This window comes from Lampetra fluviatilis, chromosome 3 (genome assembly GCF_964198595.1).
Source record: "Lampetra fluviatilis chromosome 3, kcLamFluv1.1, whole genome shotgun sequence".
NCBI classification, from domain to species: domain Eukaryota; kingdom Metazoa; phylum Chordata; class Hyperoartia; order Petromyzontiformes; family Petromyzontidae; genus Lampetra; species Lampetra fluviatilis.
This window is the reverse complement of record NC_136277.1, coordinates 20667726-20685723: the sequence shown is the minus strand read 5'-3', so window position 1 is coordinate 20685723 and position 17998 is coordinate 20667726. Positions and strand designations below refer to the sequence as shown.

At 45.1% G+C, this 17998-nt stretch overlaps 1 protein-coding gene across 3 annotated transcripts in view; it reads right to left on the bottom strand.

Moving 5' to 3' along the window:
• Window positions 1–17998, bottom strand: part of LOC144954224 (C-myc promoter-binding protein-like) — a 117937-nt gene that overhangs the window by 19478 nt on the left and 80461 nt on the right. For all 3 annotated transcript variants that reach the window (XM_078884776.1, XM_078884778.1, XM_078884783.1), the window contains 6 exons: window positions 12551–12692; window positions 9601–9723; window positions 8303–9178; window positions 4699–4878; window positions 3006–3115; window positions 1265–1440 (listed from right to left, as the gene is read on the bottom strand). In XM_078884776.1, coding sequence (XP_078740902.1) covers window positions 1265–1440; window positions 3006–3115; window positions 4699–4878; window positions 8303–9178; window positions 9601–9723; window positions 12551–12692 — 1607 coding nt within the window. The remainder of the gene's footprint in view (window positions 1–1264; window positions 1441–3005; window positions 3116–4698; window positions 4879–8302; window positions 9179–9600; window positions 9724–12550; window positions 12693–17998) is intronic.

Below are 17998 nucleotides of genomic sequence, written 5' to 3'. Positions count from 1 at the left end.
GCAATGGTTGTTTCCTACGGACGTTGATGAGCTGTCTTCAACCCGTGAGATAAAACCTCACAATGTACTATTGTGATGTAGTAATGTACGTGTGAATTTGTACGTAGCGTATAGAAGAAAGAAAAAAACATTAAAATGTCCAAAAGCAAAAATTACCATTTAATATTATAAATGAGAAAGGCAGTGGGGAAAATAAATAATGCGCTAAATGTCTTCTATAATCTGCAATAAATATGTTTAAGAAAATCTGAAGGTCACGACATTTAAGATGAAAGGCTGTTAACACAATGAATGGAAGATGGAACAAAATAAACGAACGTGATAAATTATTTTAAAAAGCCTCAACTCATAAAGGAAAGCAGACCAGACTAAAATTAGTTTAGAGCAGAAAAAAGGCAGTAAATGATGTGCAGCCTACAAATGAATGGGAGAATGCATTTAATTAGTGTATTCAGGGCAGACATGACAGCTGATACTGCACTTAATACAAATTCTAAATGATTGAATTTTATTAAAAGTTTGTGCGTTCAAGTGAGGCAAATCAATCGTAATTGGTTGTACCGGGAATTCAACAACTGCTCATGCACTACTGATTACGGATCTGGGCTAAGAGCGTGTTGCTCGAGGCCAGAGGTTGGCAACCCGCAGCTGCGGAGGAGCCCCATGCGGCTCTCTAGGGGCCCGCTTCATCACGTTATTTATTAAGGACCACCGTCTCTAGTATTCACATGCAATCGTTTGTTTTTTATACCGATTTCGAAACAAACGGCTCTTGTTACTTTGGTGGCCGGCCGACCCGTGCTCTGAAAGGACTGCCAAGTGAGTGCAAGGTCATCAGTCAGCAATGCACAGGGAGAAAACAACAGTGGCATCAGATCACCAGTGTTGTAAAGGCGACGTTCTAAATAAACCAAATATGTATGTTTATCTTAAAGAATGGAAGGGAAAAAAAAGAGAACGGCAGAGACTAACTATTTCTATTTTACCAAGACAGTCCCACTGAGCTATGTAGCTCTTTTTCAGAAATGACCTGGCCATAAATGACAGCTCAACGAAGTGGCTTATCATATGCAAATGTATACATTTATTTATGCATGTTTCTAAATGTGGAGGGGATAAAAATTGAGGACCCTGACAAAAAATCGACACGACCACGGGGAGAGAAACATGCAATCTCCAAATATACAAACAGACGTGAGGGTTGGGATCAAACCCACGACCTCCCGTATACGAGGTGAGGTAGTTAACATCTCGCCACACGTACTTCCCGCAGCTCCTGCGGTCGCTGATCTCTATGCTGAGACACGGCACGAAGGTGGAGTTGCAGAAGGGACAGGCCGTGTTCAGGTTGGAGTCGTCGGCTGTCCATCCGGCCATGATCTGCTCGTCGTACACCAGCCCCTCGCACGTGTGGCACTGCGAGCAGCTGGAGATGCGCACCTGGCGCCCAGACATCAGCAGTCGCGAAGATCATCACATAGACGGAGAGAGAGAGAGAGAGTAGGAAGAGATTGGGTTTACCGCGAAGGATTTCGTAGGTGTGCTGTGTACCTACTCCTAACGCGTTTTCAGGTTGTCATTGTGTGTTATGCATCTATGTTGTATGTATGTATATTGAACTTATTTCGCATCGTACGTGACCAACCATGCTAATCGGAGGTGCGGGGTAAGGACAAACTACGCACACAAAAAGCAATGCTAAAGGAATTAGTTTTCAATCTCGAGAATAGCTATCGTGGCTTCCTAATATCGGAAGGAAGAGCATTTCAGACGGCTGTAGAAGCGCACGATGCAGTCACCAGCATGGTGCCCAACAGCCGGAGGAGGATTAAGAAGAAAAAGAAGAATCTCTCAAGTGGTTTGTGGTTTCAAAATCACATTCACTGCGAGGGTTGTACAGTCTTTGGCCAGACTTTTGCTCTGCTGCTGCTAACTGCCGGCCAAGTCGCCCCTTGAAAAGGAGTTTCCTAGCTCAATGGGCTTTACTCAGGAAATACTCTTCAGTGTCTGAAATTACACGGATCTCACGTGATCTCGTCAGATCGCAGAAAATCAGCAATGTTGAGCCTGAAAAGTCATTGGATGGGGGATTCATCATGCATAAACAGGTGGTATAGGCTGTGGTTCTTCTTTGTGGGCAGCATAGAAGAGTGAAGCAAAATCCATCGTTGCACTGTACTTCTATGTTCTCTTGTTCATGCCTCCCGCCTTCACCAACCTGCACTGATCGGCGTGATGAAACGTGGTCAAATAACTGTCATAGCTTGCATAGTGTGGAATTGGATTGAGAAAGGGTGTTACATGTGGCAGAGCAGTCTGCTCACAATCGGAGGATTATAACGGTGGCCCATCATCTCAATGGAATCGTAAAGTGAGAAGCAATTTTTGAAGCCAACTAAATTTGTTCAATGGGGTAAATGGGCTTGGGCAGACAAGAATGAGAAGATGGTCCAAAATAATGACAGACTATCAGCCAGAGAATGGAACGCGTCCAAGAGGATCAATAGCGAGGAGATGGATGTAATAACATCATCTCGTGAGCAGTTGCTTGGTGAATTATTACTTTTCAGGATTGGAAAATATGGCTGCGGGTTGAAGAGGCCTTCATCGAGCAGTGGATTGGCCAGAGCTGAAAATGATGGAGCAAAATGGCCGCACCAAAGGAAAAGTTCGCCGATTTAAAGCTTTCGTGACTGCAGGGATTCATCTTCTTGGTTCTTTCGGTAAAGGCACGTAGAAGGGAAATAATAAAATAATACAAAAAATTCACATCATAAACTAATATAATAATATAAAATAAAATAAAAATATTATATATAACGAAATATTTTATTTTTTTATTATATTTTATTTTATTATTATTTTTTTATTTCCCTTCTACGTGACTTTACCGAAAGAACCAAGAAGAGAAATATTCACCGCTCGCTCTTAGTTTGGTCAACAAAAGATAAGCACCATCCTACGCATGTGTGAGCGGGAAGACTAGATGATGCTATAGGACTCACCTCAACGTCGGGCCTCTGGCTGATGCTGCAGCTGCTGGCATAGTGAGGGGACCCAGGCTCTGCCCTGTCCACAGTCAGAACCGGTATATTTCTGGTCGATGGAAAACTCCCTACAAGAACCGGCAAATACAGCACAGTGCGCATCATCGTGAGAAGTCATTTAATTTAAAAAGGCAGCCCTGGAATTACCTGCTTCAGCCACTGCTGCCGGAAGGGACTCTGCTAAAGGGAACTGCACAGAGGGTATTTTAGCCGACTCTTCCACGTCACGGATGATGAGAGAGTACCTGCACTTCACCCCACCACATGTGACCTGCCGATCAACTGTGGTGGTGCACATTTATACCGCTGGGTGGGCAGAGTGGTGGTGGGGGAGGGGGAGTGTTAAGAAACGTTCACCATTGTTTCAACTGCCGCAACAGGAGATCAAAGCAGAGACCTCTAGATTGCAAAACCAAAGTGTTAACGATTACACCGCGAAGACTTCCCTCGTGTTCTCATTATCATAACACACATCGATGTGCGATGAATACCAATATGTAGATGGTACCGATAAGAAACACACAATGAATATGAGAATAGCTGTTGCTTGGAACCAGCGGATGGATGGCATCCCGAGTGGCAGGGCGTGTGCATTGCGTGTGCATAGCGTGCGGGTGGGTATGGGATCACGAGTTGCCGTGTGCCAAGTGTCAGCTACCTGGTTGCTTAGTGCTGGGTGCTGCCAGCTATATATAGGTCATGTGGGTCATGAGCTTTATTGTTTAAACAAAGTGCTGATTGCTCATACAGTCTGTCACTAAGACCAAACCACAGGGGTCTACAAACGTGGCTGTCCATAATTTAAATGAGGGTGGCCATTTGCAGGTGTGTGTATAAGCACAAACCAAACAATTGCCTCACCTTCCTCATTAACACTTAGTCTTAAAAGAAAAAAATATACGACAGGTAGGTGTTTCAACAAAAACACTTATTATTCTTCTTCTGAGCAAATGAATGCCCTCCTTTCTACCTAAAGGCAAATTAAGGCAAAGGTAGAGGGGTTTTTTGTTGTTCAGTTATGCTGTTTTTCTACACCACCTAAACACCGCTGCCATTAACGAAATGTTTCATATTTTTCAAATGAGAAACAAAATTTAGGATGGTCAACAACGCCAAGTGTAACACCTCTACCCAGCACATTAGTTTGATCTTAAACGCTGAGCTACAATTTCTGAAAAATCGACAATGCTTGTTAGTTTAACCATTTCCCATTCCAATGCAGTGCATCTACGTCATAAGTTTTTCGAACGTCATCAGAACGAAACCGGAAGTAAAATGCAATTCAGGAGGGCGTGTGGCACAGTTTGGCGCCGGCTATCAGAGTGCGGCCGTGTCACTACACTTCTCAGCGGTGAGTACAATGTCTTTAAAAACAGCGGTGCTACGCCTCTCTAAATGAAATTAACGCTAACTGCTTGTGCGTTCCGAGATTCAACGGTGAACGGGACACCCACCCTGCAACTTGCAGATGTCTCGGAACCAGGAAAGGGTTCGTCACGTGCAGCTGTTTCAAGCCATGAAGGCATCACTCAGACCAGTTCATTTTACTTTCAGCTACCGCAGACTTCAGCGCAACAGCACCCCCTGCAGGCGGATGGGCGTGCGCGGGCGAAGAGCTTTGCGCTTTTGGTGGTGCCCGCACAAATCTCACCGATGCTGGAGGGAGCCCTGCCTCCGTCTGTGCTGGCCATGCTGGCCAGGCTGCTGCAGCTCTGGCCCAGTCCATTGGAGACGATCTGCGGAATGTTGGACCTGGATGCCTGGTCGCGAACCTCCTCCTCGTCCTCTGCCGCATCCGAGTCCGTCACGGAGCGCCGCTCAGAGCTGTCTGCTTCCTGCACACAAGTGGTGGAACACAGTCATATGTGTTCACAGTGTAAGTGGTGAAACACAGTCATACGTGTTCACAGTGTCTGCCTCCTGCACACAAGTGGTGAAACACAGTCATACGTGTTCAGTGTGTCTGCCTCCTGCACACAAGTGGTAAAACACAGTCATACGTGTTCAGTGTGTCTGCCTCCTGAACACAAGTGGTGAAACACAGTCATATGTGTTCACAGTGTCTGCTTCCAGCACACAAGTGGTGGAACACAATCATACGTGTTCACAGTGTAAGTGGTGAAACACAGTCATACGTGTTCACAGTGTAAGTGGTGAAACACAGTCATACGTGTTCACAGTGTCTGCCTCCTGCACACAAGTGGTGAAACACAGTCATACGTGTTCACAGTGTAAGTGGTGAAACACAGTCATACGTCATTGGAACCTCATTTGCCAGTAAAAAATATGATAATTGTTTTTTTACCCTTCTATCTGGCAACAAAACTGACACCTTTTTTTACAAGGAGTCATGTTTGCATAGACCACAATACCTGCAACCATAATGCAAACAAAAAACACAACTCTGATAATGTATGCACTGTCCTTGAAGTTGATTGGTCCACACCCGTGACAGCTTTCCTTAGAGCCTAGTCTCACATGGTGTTGGACCAGATGACGCCAAAAGGCGCACAACTCAAAGACAATGCACCTTCAGAGTATGAGAGCCATTGGAACCTCATTTGCTAGTAAAAAATATGATAATTGTTTTTTTTACCCTTCTATCTAATGGTAGCGGTTATTATTTTTAATGTATTAATTATTAGCAGGGAATTGTTATTTGCCCATCAGCCGCAACGAAAATTGTTGTATGCTTATGTTGGTGTTTGTTCCGATTTGTCCTGAAATGTACGAAACATCTCTTGCGATCCACCCATGGATCGCGATCCTCATATTGGCCACTGCTGATGATTGCATGTTTTTCCATTAATACATGAATATTTTAGGTTCGGGCATAAAGTGGATGGGTAACAATTGCTGGCTAATAAAATAAGAGACCCCCACAGTAACCTCTCACTGCAGGGGCAAGGGAACACTGTACAAAACATGAATGCAACATCATGGGACCTCCTTTGCCAGCACCAAAATATGAGAATAGGTTTTCCCCTTTTCTCTGGCAACAAAACACGTGTTAAGATGGTAAAACAAAACTGAAACCTTTAACAAGGAATCATGTCTGCATTATCCACAATACTTGTGGTCAGATTGCAAACAAAAAACGTACTCTAATAATATATGCATTGTCTTTGAAATTGATTGGTCCACACCAGAGACAGCTTTCTTTTGAGCCTAGTCTCATAACGGTGTTAGACCAGAGGACGCCAACATACTCTGATAATATATGCATTGTCTTTGAAACCAAAAGGTGTCCTCTGGTCTAACACCGTTTTGAGACTTGGCTCAAAAGAAAGCTATCTCTGGTGTGGACCAATCAGTTTCAAAGACAATGCATATATTACCAGAGTATGTTTTTTGTTTGCATTCTGACCACAAGTATTGTGGTTAATGCAGGCATGATTCCTTGTAAAAGGTTTCAGTTGGGTGTTTCAACATCTTAACACCCGTTTTGTTGCCAGAAAAAAGGGGAAACCCTATTCTCATAAACGCAATGCACCGTGGCGTAGCTGAAATGAAATAATGGACACTTTCATCACTTTCTGACTTGTGTTAGCAGCTCCCTATAGAGAATTTTGTGCACGTAACCGATGGAACATATTATTCGAAAGAAAAATATAAAATGGCAAATTATTTTATAAACTATTTAAAGTAAAGCAAAGGTGATGTTACGAGAATTGGCCATTTATTATAAAAATGGGCTCCCCTACACAGATTTCCATTTGAATGTTTAACCTGCACAAAGGAGGGTTAGAAAATTCCACTGAAACATAGATCAAACACTGTTCTAAGATTTTTTGCGAGGAATATATGGTATGCTAAACACAAATTTAGATTTCCATTTGTGACATCCAATTTCATTATCAAACAGGTGCTGGCGGTCCATGAGTTCAAAGGATATAATTAGTACGTGTAGTATTCGCGCAAGTCTTAAAGCGCAAGGCTACCGCAAAGGCACTAAAGAACAACGTAGTCTTTGGTATGGAGCACCTGAGCCATCATTTTAAGGGAAATGAGGAGGAATTCGAGGCCAGATGGTCCTCCCACCTTAAACAGCATCTGAAATAAGTTAGCAGATGGAGAGTCGGGGCTATAACCCCTGCAGATTAAACAGGAGCCAGACTCGGAGAGGTGGAAGGAAAACATGTGTGTTCAGGTCGCCTCGTGTGTTTTCTTTTCTTCATGTCAAGCGTGTTGTGGTTATATTCCTCTCTCCCCTGGGTCATCCCCTCCCCCTTACTTAAAAGAAGACGACCTTTAGCCCTCACAGTGGGACTCCACCTGGTTTGGGGCAGCAGGTCCCATTCCCCATCTGTCTATACCCTGACCTTGTATTACTGGTTTAGATCGTGTTGGTGTATACGTTGTGTACGCGCGTCACAACGCGATATAATGGGCCCATGTATCGCCTCAATAAAACAAGGAACAGCCTAGTCTGCCAGCTAGTGAGTTCAACATCATCAAGCAGATGTCTTCAGTTATCCCGATATTCTCACACAGGTGGGCTGCTCCTAACGTTAAATTGGTGTGCTGTTCCTCAAATATTTGAACATTACCAAAGGCACATTCTGTGCGTTTGATAATGTAAAAAAAAAATTATGAGAATATATTTACATTTCTGCTGTTGTCAGAGACACATCTGGGGAATTCCTTCCTGATCATTTATTTACGAGATTTTACTTTGTTTTAAACACATGCCAAGCTTGCTTAAGTAAGTGATCCGGTGAAATATGTGGACAAACTTTCTTCAAGAATTAATTCACAAATTAATAACGTTAACGATGAATAATGAAAACTGTGATGACAATGCAAGCATGAAGCTACTTTTTAAATAATTATTAACCCGATAATTATCCCAATTGGGCTATTAACATCACGTCCTGAGTTCGAGTATCCATGAACTTCATGTGTTTCCCCACATAAGCAGAAATTTTTCTGAGATCACTTAAAGTGATTTTTAAAAATCCACATTAGGGGGCACATATTCCTACATATCTCACAACAAACAAAAATGTTCATCGCATGGCAACCCAACCAATATTTATCATTTTCCAAAGCTGGAATTTAGCCAAATTAAGTGGGATTTGTCTTCTTCTAATCTCATGTGTTTTTTATGCATGTCATCATCAATGACCAACCTGCGACCATGAACTCACTATAGTTGAGAACCCAGCTTAAACCACAGGTGTCTGCCCGTATTCAAACACCCAGGACTGTCGGCACTGCATCAAGGCGCCATTGGACACGCATTTACGAAGAACTTGCCTTTCCGTCGTCCTTGGTCGGTGTGCCCAGGGTCCCGATCCTATTGTACAGCTTGCTGGCCACTCCGGCCATCCCACTGGCCGCCTGTTTGAGGGCGTCCAAGCGCGCTGTGCCCCACTGCGGCGTGCCGGGCAGGGAGCTCGCTCCGGCGCTGCCCGTCGCCGAGCAGGGCACAGACTGCAGACGTCCTCGCGACCCTTCCATGCTGGGAGGCAGCGTGTGCAGTGTGCGCGAGCGAGCCACCGCCGCCTGCGTTTCCGGGGAGCTCGGGGTCTGGTGGGAGAGGTACGGCATGCTGAGCCGCCGAAAGAGGCCGCGGCGAGCGCGAGAGTGTGCCGACGCCTTGCCGTCACTGCCGCTTTTCCCAGCCGACAGCTGAAGGTCGTGCAGGTCCTCCGTGAGCCTCCGCATGGCCTTAGGCAGCCGTGAGCGCCCATCGACGGACCTGTCCTCCTGTTCGGCCGCAAGCAGCGAGAGGGGGTCACAGCCCACGGAGACGCTCGTCCGCAGGACGGGCCGGGGCATTGAACTCGTCCGCTTGTGTCTCGTGTTCTCACGCCGGGAAAACTCCGCATCGGAACTGTCCACAGTTTCTGAACTTCCGCGCCAATTTTCTCCGCTGCCGCCGAGTCCTTTGTCATGGGAAGGGTGAATATTTTCACGATGAGTGCTTCCCGCTCGCTTGTCCTCAATGTCAGAATAAGAGCGGCTGAGTTTGAGGCTTTCTGTCCGGTTCTTGGTGGAGCTGGGTTTTTGATCTCGTTTCACTCCATTGCCAAGGTGTTTGTGTCCGTCCGTGCCCGGAACTGTGGGCTCTACAAACACAGAATCTTCTGCCACATGGCCGACATGTGTTGACAGCTCTGCAACTTCTACAATGTAAGAAAAAATGCGAGTTACAAATATGCTCAACATTAATGAGAATTCTGCAGAACAACCTAAAACATACCTATATTTTTATTATGCATTTAATTATCTAACGTCACGTTAAAACTTTTTGTAATCGACTGAATGCAATGGACTAACCAGTCTATGAACATTGTTCATCCCATATTACAACTGGCTCCTACCAGAAAAATGTGGAATTTTCCCAAATGGCTCAGGCCCTTTAACAGAGAGATGAGTATCACCATATTCCTTTTTGAGGATGGAAATTCTTTGACTACACCGATAAGGCACCTCTTGGTTATTGAATTTCATTTCGCAGTCTCTCTCCAAATATCCATCGTGTTTCTGACACTGCTGTTGTACTACATCAACAGCATTTAAACACAGCGCCAGAGGTGGCTCTTACCAGCGATGTCACCGACATATGTGATGGGCCTCTCCTTCGAGTTGGCCGGCAGTTGTCCAGACGGAGGGATGTCACCAGAACTCTCCGTACTGCCGTGGCTGCTGTTGTCCTGCCCGGCTTCGTCTTGAAATCCACAAACGGGGATCGTGGGGTCAATTGCAATGAGAAATGTACACAAACAGCCCTTTTTTGTCAATCCATTACTTAATGAGGGCCTCCTTACACCGTGCAGGGTCATGGAGGTTATTTATACCAAATGTAACCATGCTCAATCCTGGCTCAATCCTACTGTAATGACATAAATGGGTCGTTCAATGGCTACAGTGGGTGTACTATACACAAGGGCTCCCTAGGGGGCAGATTCCGGATGTCACGGAGGTCAGGTCAGGACATGACACTCTGGGTGAACCCGCGAGAGCACGTGACCGGACTAGGGGGCACGGGGGCCCCCAGAAGGGGGCGAGCGGGCCACGTGATGTGGACCCAGAGTCTTCGCGAAGGATCGAGATGGGGGCGTGACCAGAGGCAGAGCTCGGTTACGCCACAGGAATTATAAGCCGAGTCCCGAGAGGGAGCGTGGCTGTTCAACCCGGGAAGAAGTCGTCTTCTCCAATCTTCGCTCTTCAGTACGCAAAGACACGACGGCGTGTTGGCAGTTCTAGTTCAACCATAGAGAGAATCTGTTCAAGTGGTTAGGTGGTTCGAAACGGTGGCCACCACCTTACGTAGTTAACCTGTAATGTACATAGTCGCTCGGAATGTACATAGTTAACCTTGGAACGTTGAATAGTGTTGGTTGTGTTAGTGAATAAACGTGTTGCCTCCCAGTCTTGGTGTGCGCCTGATTAGAACCCACTACACTACCACTAGAATGGCAATGGCTGCATATTGAAACTAAAACTATTACTGAAACTATTTTTTATTTCACCAGGCAAGGTCGACTGAGCTACACAGCTTTTTTTAAGAAGCGGCTTGGCCACAAATGATAGCTCAATGAAGTGGCTTACCACATGGAAATGTATTGCAGCCAAATGGGTCCATCAGCACACAGCATGCTAGTCATCAGACTCATTAGAAAAATTATGCTGTTTACACTAAATGGTGACAACAGGGAGGGTGGAAGGCAGGAAAAGGGCCATGACATAATTTGTGACTTCATCAATTAGTTAAATCTGTTATCCTTCAGTGTCCCAACTGCATCCCCTTTATTAGGTTTCGTACCTTCAACATTCCATTGTATAAAAAATGTATTGCATGTGAGAGGTGGTATACGTGAGGCCTGTGAGACTGTCACACCAGTACGAAGTTTATTACCCAAGTCTGTGTGCGGTGTGAGCTATGGTTACTAAGAGCATGCTTTTAATAGTTATTTTCAATGTCATAGGAAGAGTCATCTTCTCTCCAAACTACTGGACACCTGTGAAAAATAACTTTATAGCTCATCGGATAACTCCAGAAGAAATATTCTGATTCTAACAAACCCATCTCCGTGACCCAGTGCAATCTGGTCTCCACGAGCCAGTACAATCTAGTTCCTGGCACAGTCATTCTGCTGGAACTGCTCTGCTACGTGACGTAAATGCCCTTCTTTCTCTCCTGAAACCGGGGATCATTCTACCTCCCTTCTGCTGTATTTGCCGATTGTGACAACGCAACACATTCATTAAAATTAACTAGACTTTGTCCCTGCAATGTGAGTTTGGAATGTATCACATGAAGCTAGGGATTTAAGGGTCACGCTAACCAAGGTTTCCTGCAGCAGCCGGTAACTCCCCTCCTTCTTCCTCAGCCCCAACAGGTTCTCGTCACAACACTGAACTGTCGCCATTACCCTGTCTCAACTACCCATCGACCAATGAACCCCCAAGAGTCTGACGTTTTCCGATGCAGCAGCTGTGAATAAAACCTAATACGTCATTGTTTCTCAAAGTTGATATTATAAAACTTGCCTGCCGTTAAAAATGCCCGTGGCAGATCACATGGCTGCTCTTAGTAGCTGTTGCATGCTCAATTAACGTCCAAAAATTGCCTGTCCACTCGAGTCTCTGCTAATGAGCTACAAATTATAGCACTGACTAAACAGGCAACCCTTGATTATATCGGCACAGGATTATTAGTAAGGTGCAACTAATAATTGAATCGTGCGTGTAGATTGTTTTCTCTCGCATGCCTGGTGAAATCTGCAACCCAGATAATCTGCCCACGGATAACCGAGAGTGAGCTTCTATTTAATCTCCTGGCATGGCAGATTGAATAAAGATCACGTTTTTTTACGTCCTCCCACCTTTACACGCAGAAGTGTAAATCGCTACACCACTGCTAGTCGATCGGCAGGTTCTTCGTCGTGAGATAAAGTGTTTGACTTGCATCCCACTGGGATTTGTGCACACAGCGTTGAAATGCGGTGTTTTTTCTGCAAGACTTTGCTGTTTTTTCCAGGATTTTTTCTGTTGCGCGTAGTCACTTTAAGATGTTTCTTGTTCATGTTTTTAATTTTGTTGCGGTTGCACCCGAGTCTAGAGCCCCATGGCTCACAGGGTTATACCTAATAAATTAAACTGAAACCTTTCAAGACGAGCAGTCATGTAGGTTATGCTGGGAGAGTAATCTAGAATCAGAATCTTTCGTCATCCTGGGGTCCAAATAAGCTCGAGAGGAGTTGTCTAAGAGATCACTCTCATGGAGGCCCTTCTACCATCATCGGCGTGAGCAAGCAATTGTATGCCTTTATTTCTACCTCGTATAATCTTGACACAAATGTAGTGTCCTAAACAGAGGATATTATTGTGCATTGTAAAAAGAGACATTCCCCAAAAGGTTCTCAACAAGTAATACATGGTAAAAAAAGTATAATGACCAACATCTGTGTTACAGCTGCCTACCAAATGAAAACATCTTCCAATGACCAGGCCAGTGACGGCGCTCGGCTCTACATGGGGAAGGCGCTCACCACAGACGCTGGAGAAGGACCGTCGGCGAGGGTGCTTGATGCCCTGGCGGAAGCACGCGACGGCGCGCACAACGTTGCGGAGGCGGACCCAGAGGCAGTACCCTCCGCGGTTGCCGCCTGGCCACGTGCTCTCCAACAAGGCCTGCAAGTGTAGGCCACGGTCAACAACACGACTCGGGAACCCAAAGCATCTTTTCCCAAACAATCGATATTGATAGCGGGATAAGTAATACTCTTTGGTCACTTTACCGAAAGAACCAAAGAGTAATTCCTGCAGTCACGAAAGCTTCAAATCAAGTAGGATAAGTATTATTTTCATAGGTTTTATTACAATGCAACGCGAGCACGATACAAAGCGTCAGTCACCGAAAGAAGTGGGGGGGGGGGGGAACAAAATAAATGCGAACAACAGCCCAAGTTCGACGCTACAGGGCCTAGCAAAAGGGGAAATAAATAGCGGGGTAGTTTTAAGCTGCTGTCGGAGCGGCGTCGCAGTAGTTTTCGCACTTCACAATTAATGAAGAGACTTGAGTTCGCCCTCCCCCCAAACTCCACCGCCCCCTTTTTACCCTTTAATTTTGTTCCTCTTCCCTTGCCTTCCCTTCCTCATGTAAAAAAAAATAAACTACGTTCCCGCTCGCAGTCCCTATGTGAGTGGGGCAGTGAACCCAATCTTCTCCCCTTCCCAGAACCCACGAGCACCGAGTTCGGACTTTGATCCGTGAAATTTCTGTACCAGCCCCCCCACCCCACCCCCATCTCTTGTTATGGTTCTCGCCTTTTACCGGCCTCTTGTCAAATATTAAAAAAAAAAGCATTTTAAAAAACGTGAGTTCGATTCCCGGCCGTGACTGACACCAATGCAATGGTATCTTAACCAGACCTGGCCATGGCTCCCTTTACCAACCGGCACTGAACAGCGCGGTCAAGTATGGTCAAAACACCCCCATGACCGATATGGTGTTGGGAGGCGTTCGTTCAGAAGTGGATTGAGAAAGGGCTGTAAAATTGCGATTTTTATTTCTTACTCTTACATTTCAATTGAAATCTAAGAATCGATGCTCTTGCTACCTTTACCATGCAGTTGCATTATTTCTCATGAAGCTTGAAATTCAGCACAGTTGTAGGCAACGTTTACATATCCTCATTACTCAAGTCAATCACGTTAAATAGTCCCCGTGTTAATGAGCCTCCTCCTTACCTTTCTAAAATGCCTTTACTTATTATTAATTTCATTTATTTTTGTGCACGGTTGCACTTTATTTTGCTCAGTCGGTTAGCTACGGAGGAGTTTCTTTTTTCTCATCCCTGTTGCTGTATGCCCCCCCCCGTGTACCAATCCTGTTCTGCTGTAATGTGCATTGATGCCTACTTCATTGAGGGCGATATTGGCACATACATTAAATATTGATCGACTGGTAACCCCTGCTAAGGCTCCAACTTCTTCCTAACATTAAGATTCGTATTTAATGCCCTTTTAACCACTCTCTTTTTTGTTCCTTACTGCCCATGTTTCTGCAGCATATAACAGCACCGTTCATATTTAGTTTCAGTCGGACTGGGTCAGGTAAGTGGAACAGTTACCTAACTGGAACTGGAACAGTTAGGTAACTGTAACAGAAACGTACTTATTCAGCAAGTGAAATAAGGTAAGTGAAACTACGAGTGACTGTATTAAGTATGAGTGACCGAAATAATATATAATTGCATTGTCATGTTTTATAGTTCAAGAGCAGCTTCGTTATCCAGAGAATTCAAGCCTTTATAATCCCGCTGGCAGGCTCGGAGACACCGCACCGCCGCGTAAATTACATACAGTGGAGTTTCTTCCTTCCCCAGTCACACAGCGAGCTGTCGCAAGACCCAGCTGTGGTCCCCTATCTTGCGCAGCCCCTGGCCACAGCAGGAGCTGTAGAGTTGCACCCACTGACACCGCGAGTGATCAAAGACGGGTATTTGCGTGGACGTGCTGCTCACGAGCAGTTGGTTCTGCACATCCATCAGCCTTCACTCCTCACCCCCAGGGCAGTATGGATGCCCCGCAGAGCGTCTAGCAGTCAAGTGTTGGCTGATTGTGCCCATGCAGACACCCAGTGCTATGCAACAGAGCAACTCAGTAACTATGCAAAGTGTTTGGACACGAATACCCTACGTGGAGTCACCCCAGCAAGTAGGGAGTTCCGTGAGCACACTTTAATTTTAATCTTCTCGTGGTGGCGTCAAGAGATTGAGGCTCCAACCCAGAGCCACTCCAAGAAAGACGGCCAGCTCTGAACTAAGCGTATACCCGGCTCTGGCATTGTGCACGTGAACAGCACTGGACACTGTCTTACCTGTGCTTGGCTGAAGTTGTCACATGCAGCAATAGTCCTCAATGCTAAAGAAGTAATTGTTCTGGCTAGAAAAGTCACAGGTTTGCGATACGGGACAAACGTCATTTGCATGCGCAAATCGATGATAAATGCACGGGAGGCAAATCGTAAATGAAGATGTTGAAAGGTTTGTGGGGGCATGCTTCGAGCACAGAGGCAAATCGTTCAATTACACCTGCAAAGAGCTGACCTTGTCATTCACGTATACTCAGGAACACTGACCCAAGAGGAGAAGCCTAATGCAGTGCACTTACGAGCGCAGCAGGAACACAATGCGGCGAGGTTCCCACCATGTCCCCCCCCCCGCCGCCCAACCGTAAGTATTCGACCTCGCACGGAGAAATTGAATCTGCAGCTTCGCCACCGAGCCCATTATGATCCCGGCCAACATGTGAACGCGCGCGATTGCCCCCACGGTTTAGAAACGGAATGGTCTTGCACAGCTGAATATCCCTGCAAAGCTCAGTGACTTTGCACCACATTATTGAAGCTACGCGTACATATTTGGACATCTGTGAAAAAATAGCTTCAGAGCTCATTGGTTCCCCGCAGTATAAATATTCTGATTCTGAAAGACGGCACATTTTACCAATACTATACATGCCGCGCCAACCTTTGGTCTAATTAAAAAAGCGTAGTCCTAACCACGAACCACCCACCAGGAAACAACGGTACAGCGTGCTTATGGCATATAATGATATCGAACACCTGAGCCATAAGCTCAAGGGAAAAAAGGGAGGAATTTGAGGTCAGATGGCCCCCCCCTTATGCAACACCTGAAATAAGTTAGCAAGATAAAGGGTCGGGAGACGGGGACTGATGCTAAGGGGCATAACCACTGCAGATTAGACATGAGATAGATTCGGAGGGGTGGAAAGAGAAAATGCTCATTTAGCAGGCTCTATGAAAAGCTGTCTCGGGTGTGGACCAATCAATTTCAAGGACAGTGCATACATTATCAGAGTTGTGTTTTTTTGGTTTGCATTCCGACCGCAGGTATTGTGGTCAATGCAAACATGACTCCTTGTAAAAAAGGTGTCAGTTTTGCTGCCAGACAAAATGGTAAAAAAAATATGATCATATTTTGCTACTGGCAAAGGAGGTTCCAATGGTGTAAATGCTTACCCCGAGCTCTCATACTCTGATGGTGCGTTGTCTTTGAGTTGTGCGCCTTTTGGCGTCATCTGGTCCAACACCATGTGAGACTAGGCTCTAAGAAAGCTGTCTCGGGTGTGGACCAATCAATTTCAAGGATAGTGCATACATTATTAGAGTTGTGTTTTTTTGTTTGCATTGCAGGTATTGTGGTCAATGCAAACATGACTCCTTGTAAAAAAAGGTGTCAGTTTTGTTGCCAGATGAAAGGGTAAAAAAACAATTATCATGCTCATTTAGGTCACCTTTTATGTTTTTCTTTCCTTTATGTCAGGTGTGTTTCAGTTATATCCTTCTCTCCCCTTGTCATGCCTTCACCCCTTACTTAAAAAAGCGACCCTATCCCCTCTCGGTGGGACCCTGTCTGGTTTGGTTTAGATTGATGGGTGTGTACGTGCGTCGCAACGTGATGTAACGGGCCCGCACATTGCCTCGGTAAAAATAACTATTAAAAAAGTCATTGTCCTGCCCTGTCAATCTATGTTTATGAAAGGGGAAGAGGGGTGGGTAACACTCAGTTGTCCTCAAATACCCACAAATGAAAAGTCACGAGGACCAAGCAATTGAGGCACCTCGTGATGTGGGACCTGAGCACTCAATCTGTCTGTATCGTGCCTTCCATGCCGGCAGGTGACCCGGAACATGGGCCAAGGAATAGAAATTGGTTTCGTAACCTCTCAAGGCAGCAAACCGCACGTACATGACCATGCCTTCCCTTCCACTGCACTATACAAAAAAATGTAGGGCAATCTTTACGGCGCTACATTGACACCATCGTAAGTAGCGACATGCTTTTAAAAACACAATTTTTTCAGTGCCCAGTTATTTTCAAATGTGATGTTTTTGAGAGAGATGTCGCCTATTACCTATTTAATGCATTTCTTATACCAATTTTTTACCAGGCTTTTCAAATGGTTTCTTACAAAACAGCTAAGGTGCACCGTTTCCCAGAGCAAGCGCTACATTTTTTTGAAGATGATAGAGTGAGATCAAATACTACGAAAATTCCGTGCGCATTAATCTCCACGCAAAACTACTGCATGTTTCATCTGCTCTAACCTTCCACATATGTACACCACCTAACCCACACTGTTTCGACTACTACCGATACCATAAACATTGCCAAAAGCCAGAGGTGTGGACTCGAGTCATGTGACTTGGACTCGAGTCAGACTCGAGTCATGAATTTGATGACTTGCGACTCGACTTGGACTTGCATAACAATGACTTTGTCCTACCTATGAGATGTGGACTCGAGTCATGTAACTTGGACTCGAGTCAGACTCGAGTCATGAATTTGATGACTTGCGACTCGACTTGGACTTGCATAACAATGACTTTGTCCCACCTCTGCCAAAAGCACATTTCGTGTGCGTAGAAATTATCGTGATGCACCGAAAATCCGTTGCGATTGTGAAAGGAGCTTTAAAAAAAATTCATCTAAGGCTCCACTAGAGGGCAGCAATGGTAAACATGTGGCTGACAGTATGAAAAAAAAACCTACGTATTTGAATTCAGCAACAATGCTTCAGTTTTACCAAATAAAAAAATCATTTGGCTTCCGAACAAAACTAAACAGTGAACATTATTAAAGCATAAAATAACGTAATGTTTGACATTCCACTGAGAGGTCACCTCTGCTTCTAAGATCAACGTTGAACTTATACTCCCAACATTGAGAATTTAAGGGACCATTATTATTGTTCAGTCCCTTCACAGCAGATACTCGTCCGTGGTATTCCCCACTGGCAGTGCAAACATTCTTGGCAAAGACAGTTCTGATCACTTAGGAAAAGGAGATTTTCGTGTTCAAACTGGAAACGTTTTATCATTATTCCTATATGGCAAAGAACACGATAAGTTCGTTTTTTGACCTCGAATAAATCTTGGCAGAAGTCGATTGCGTAAAAACCATAATGTT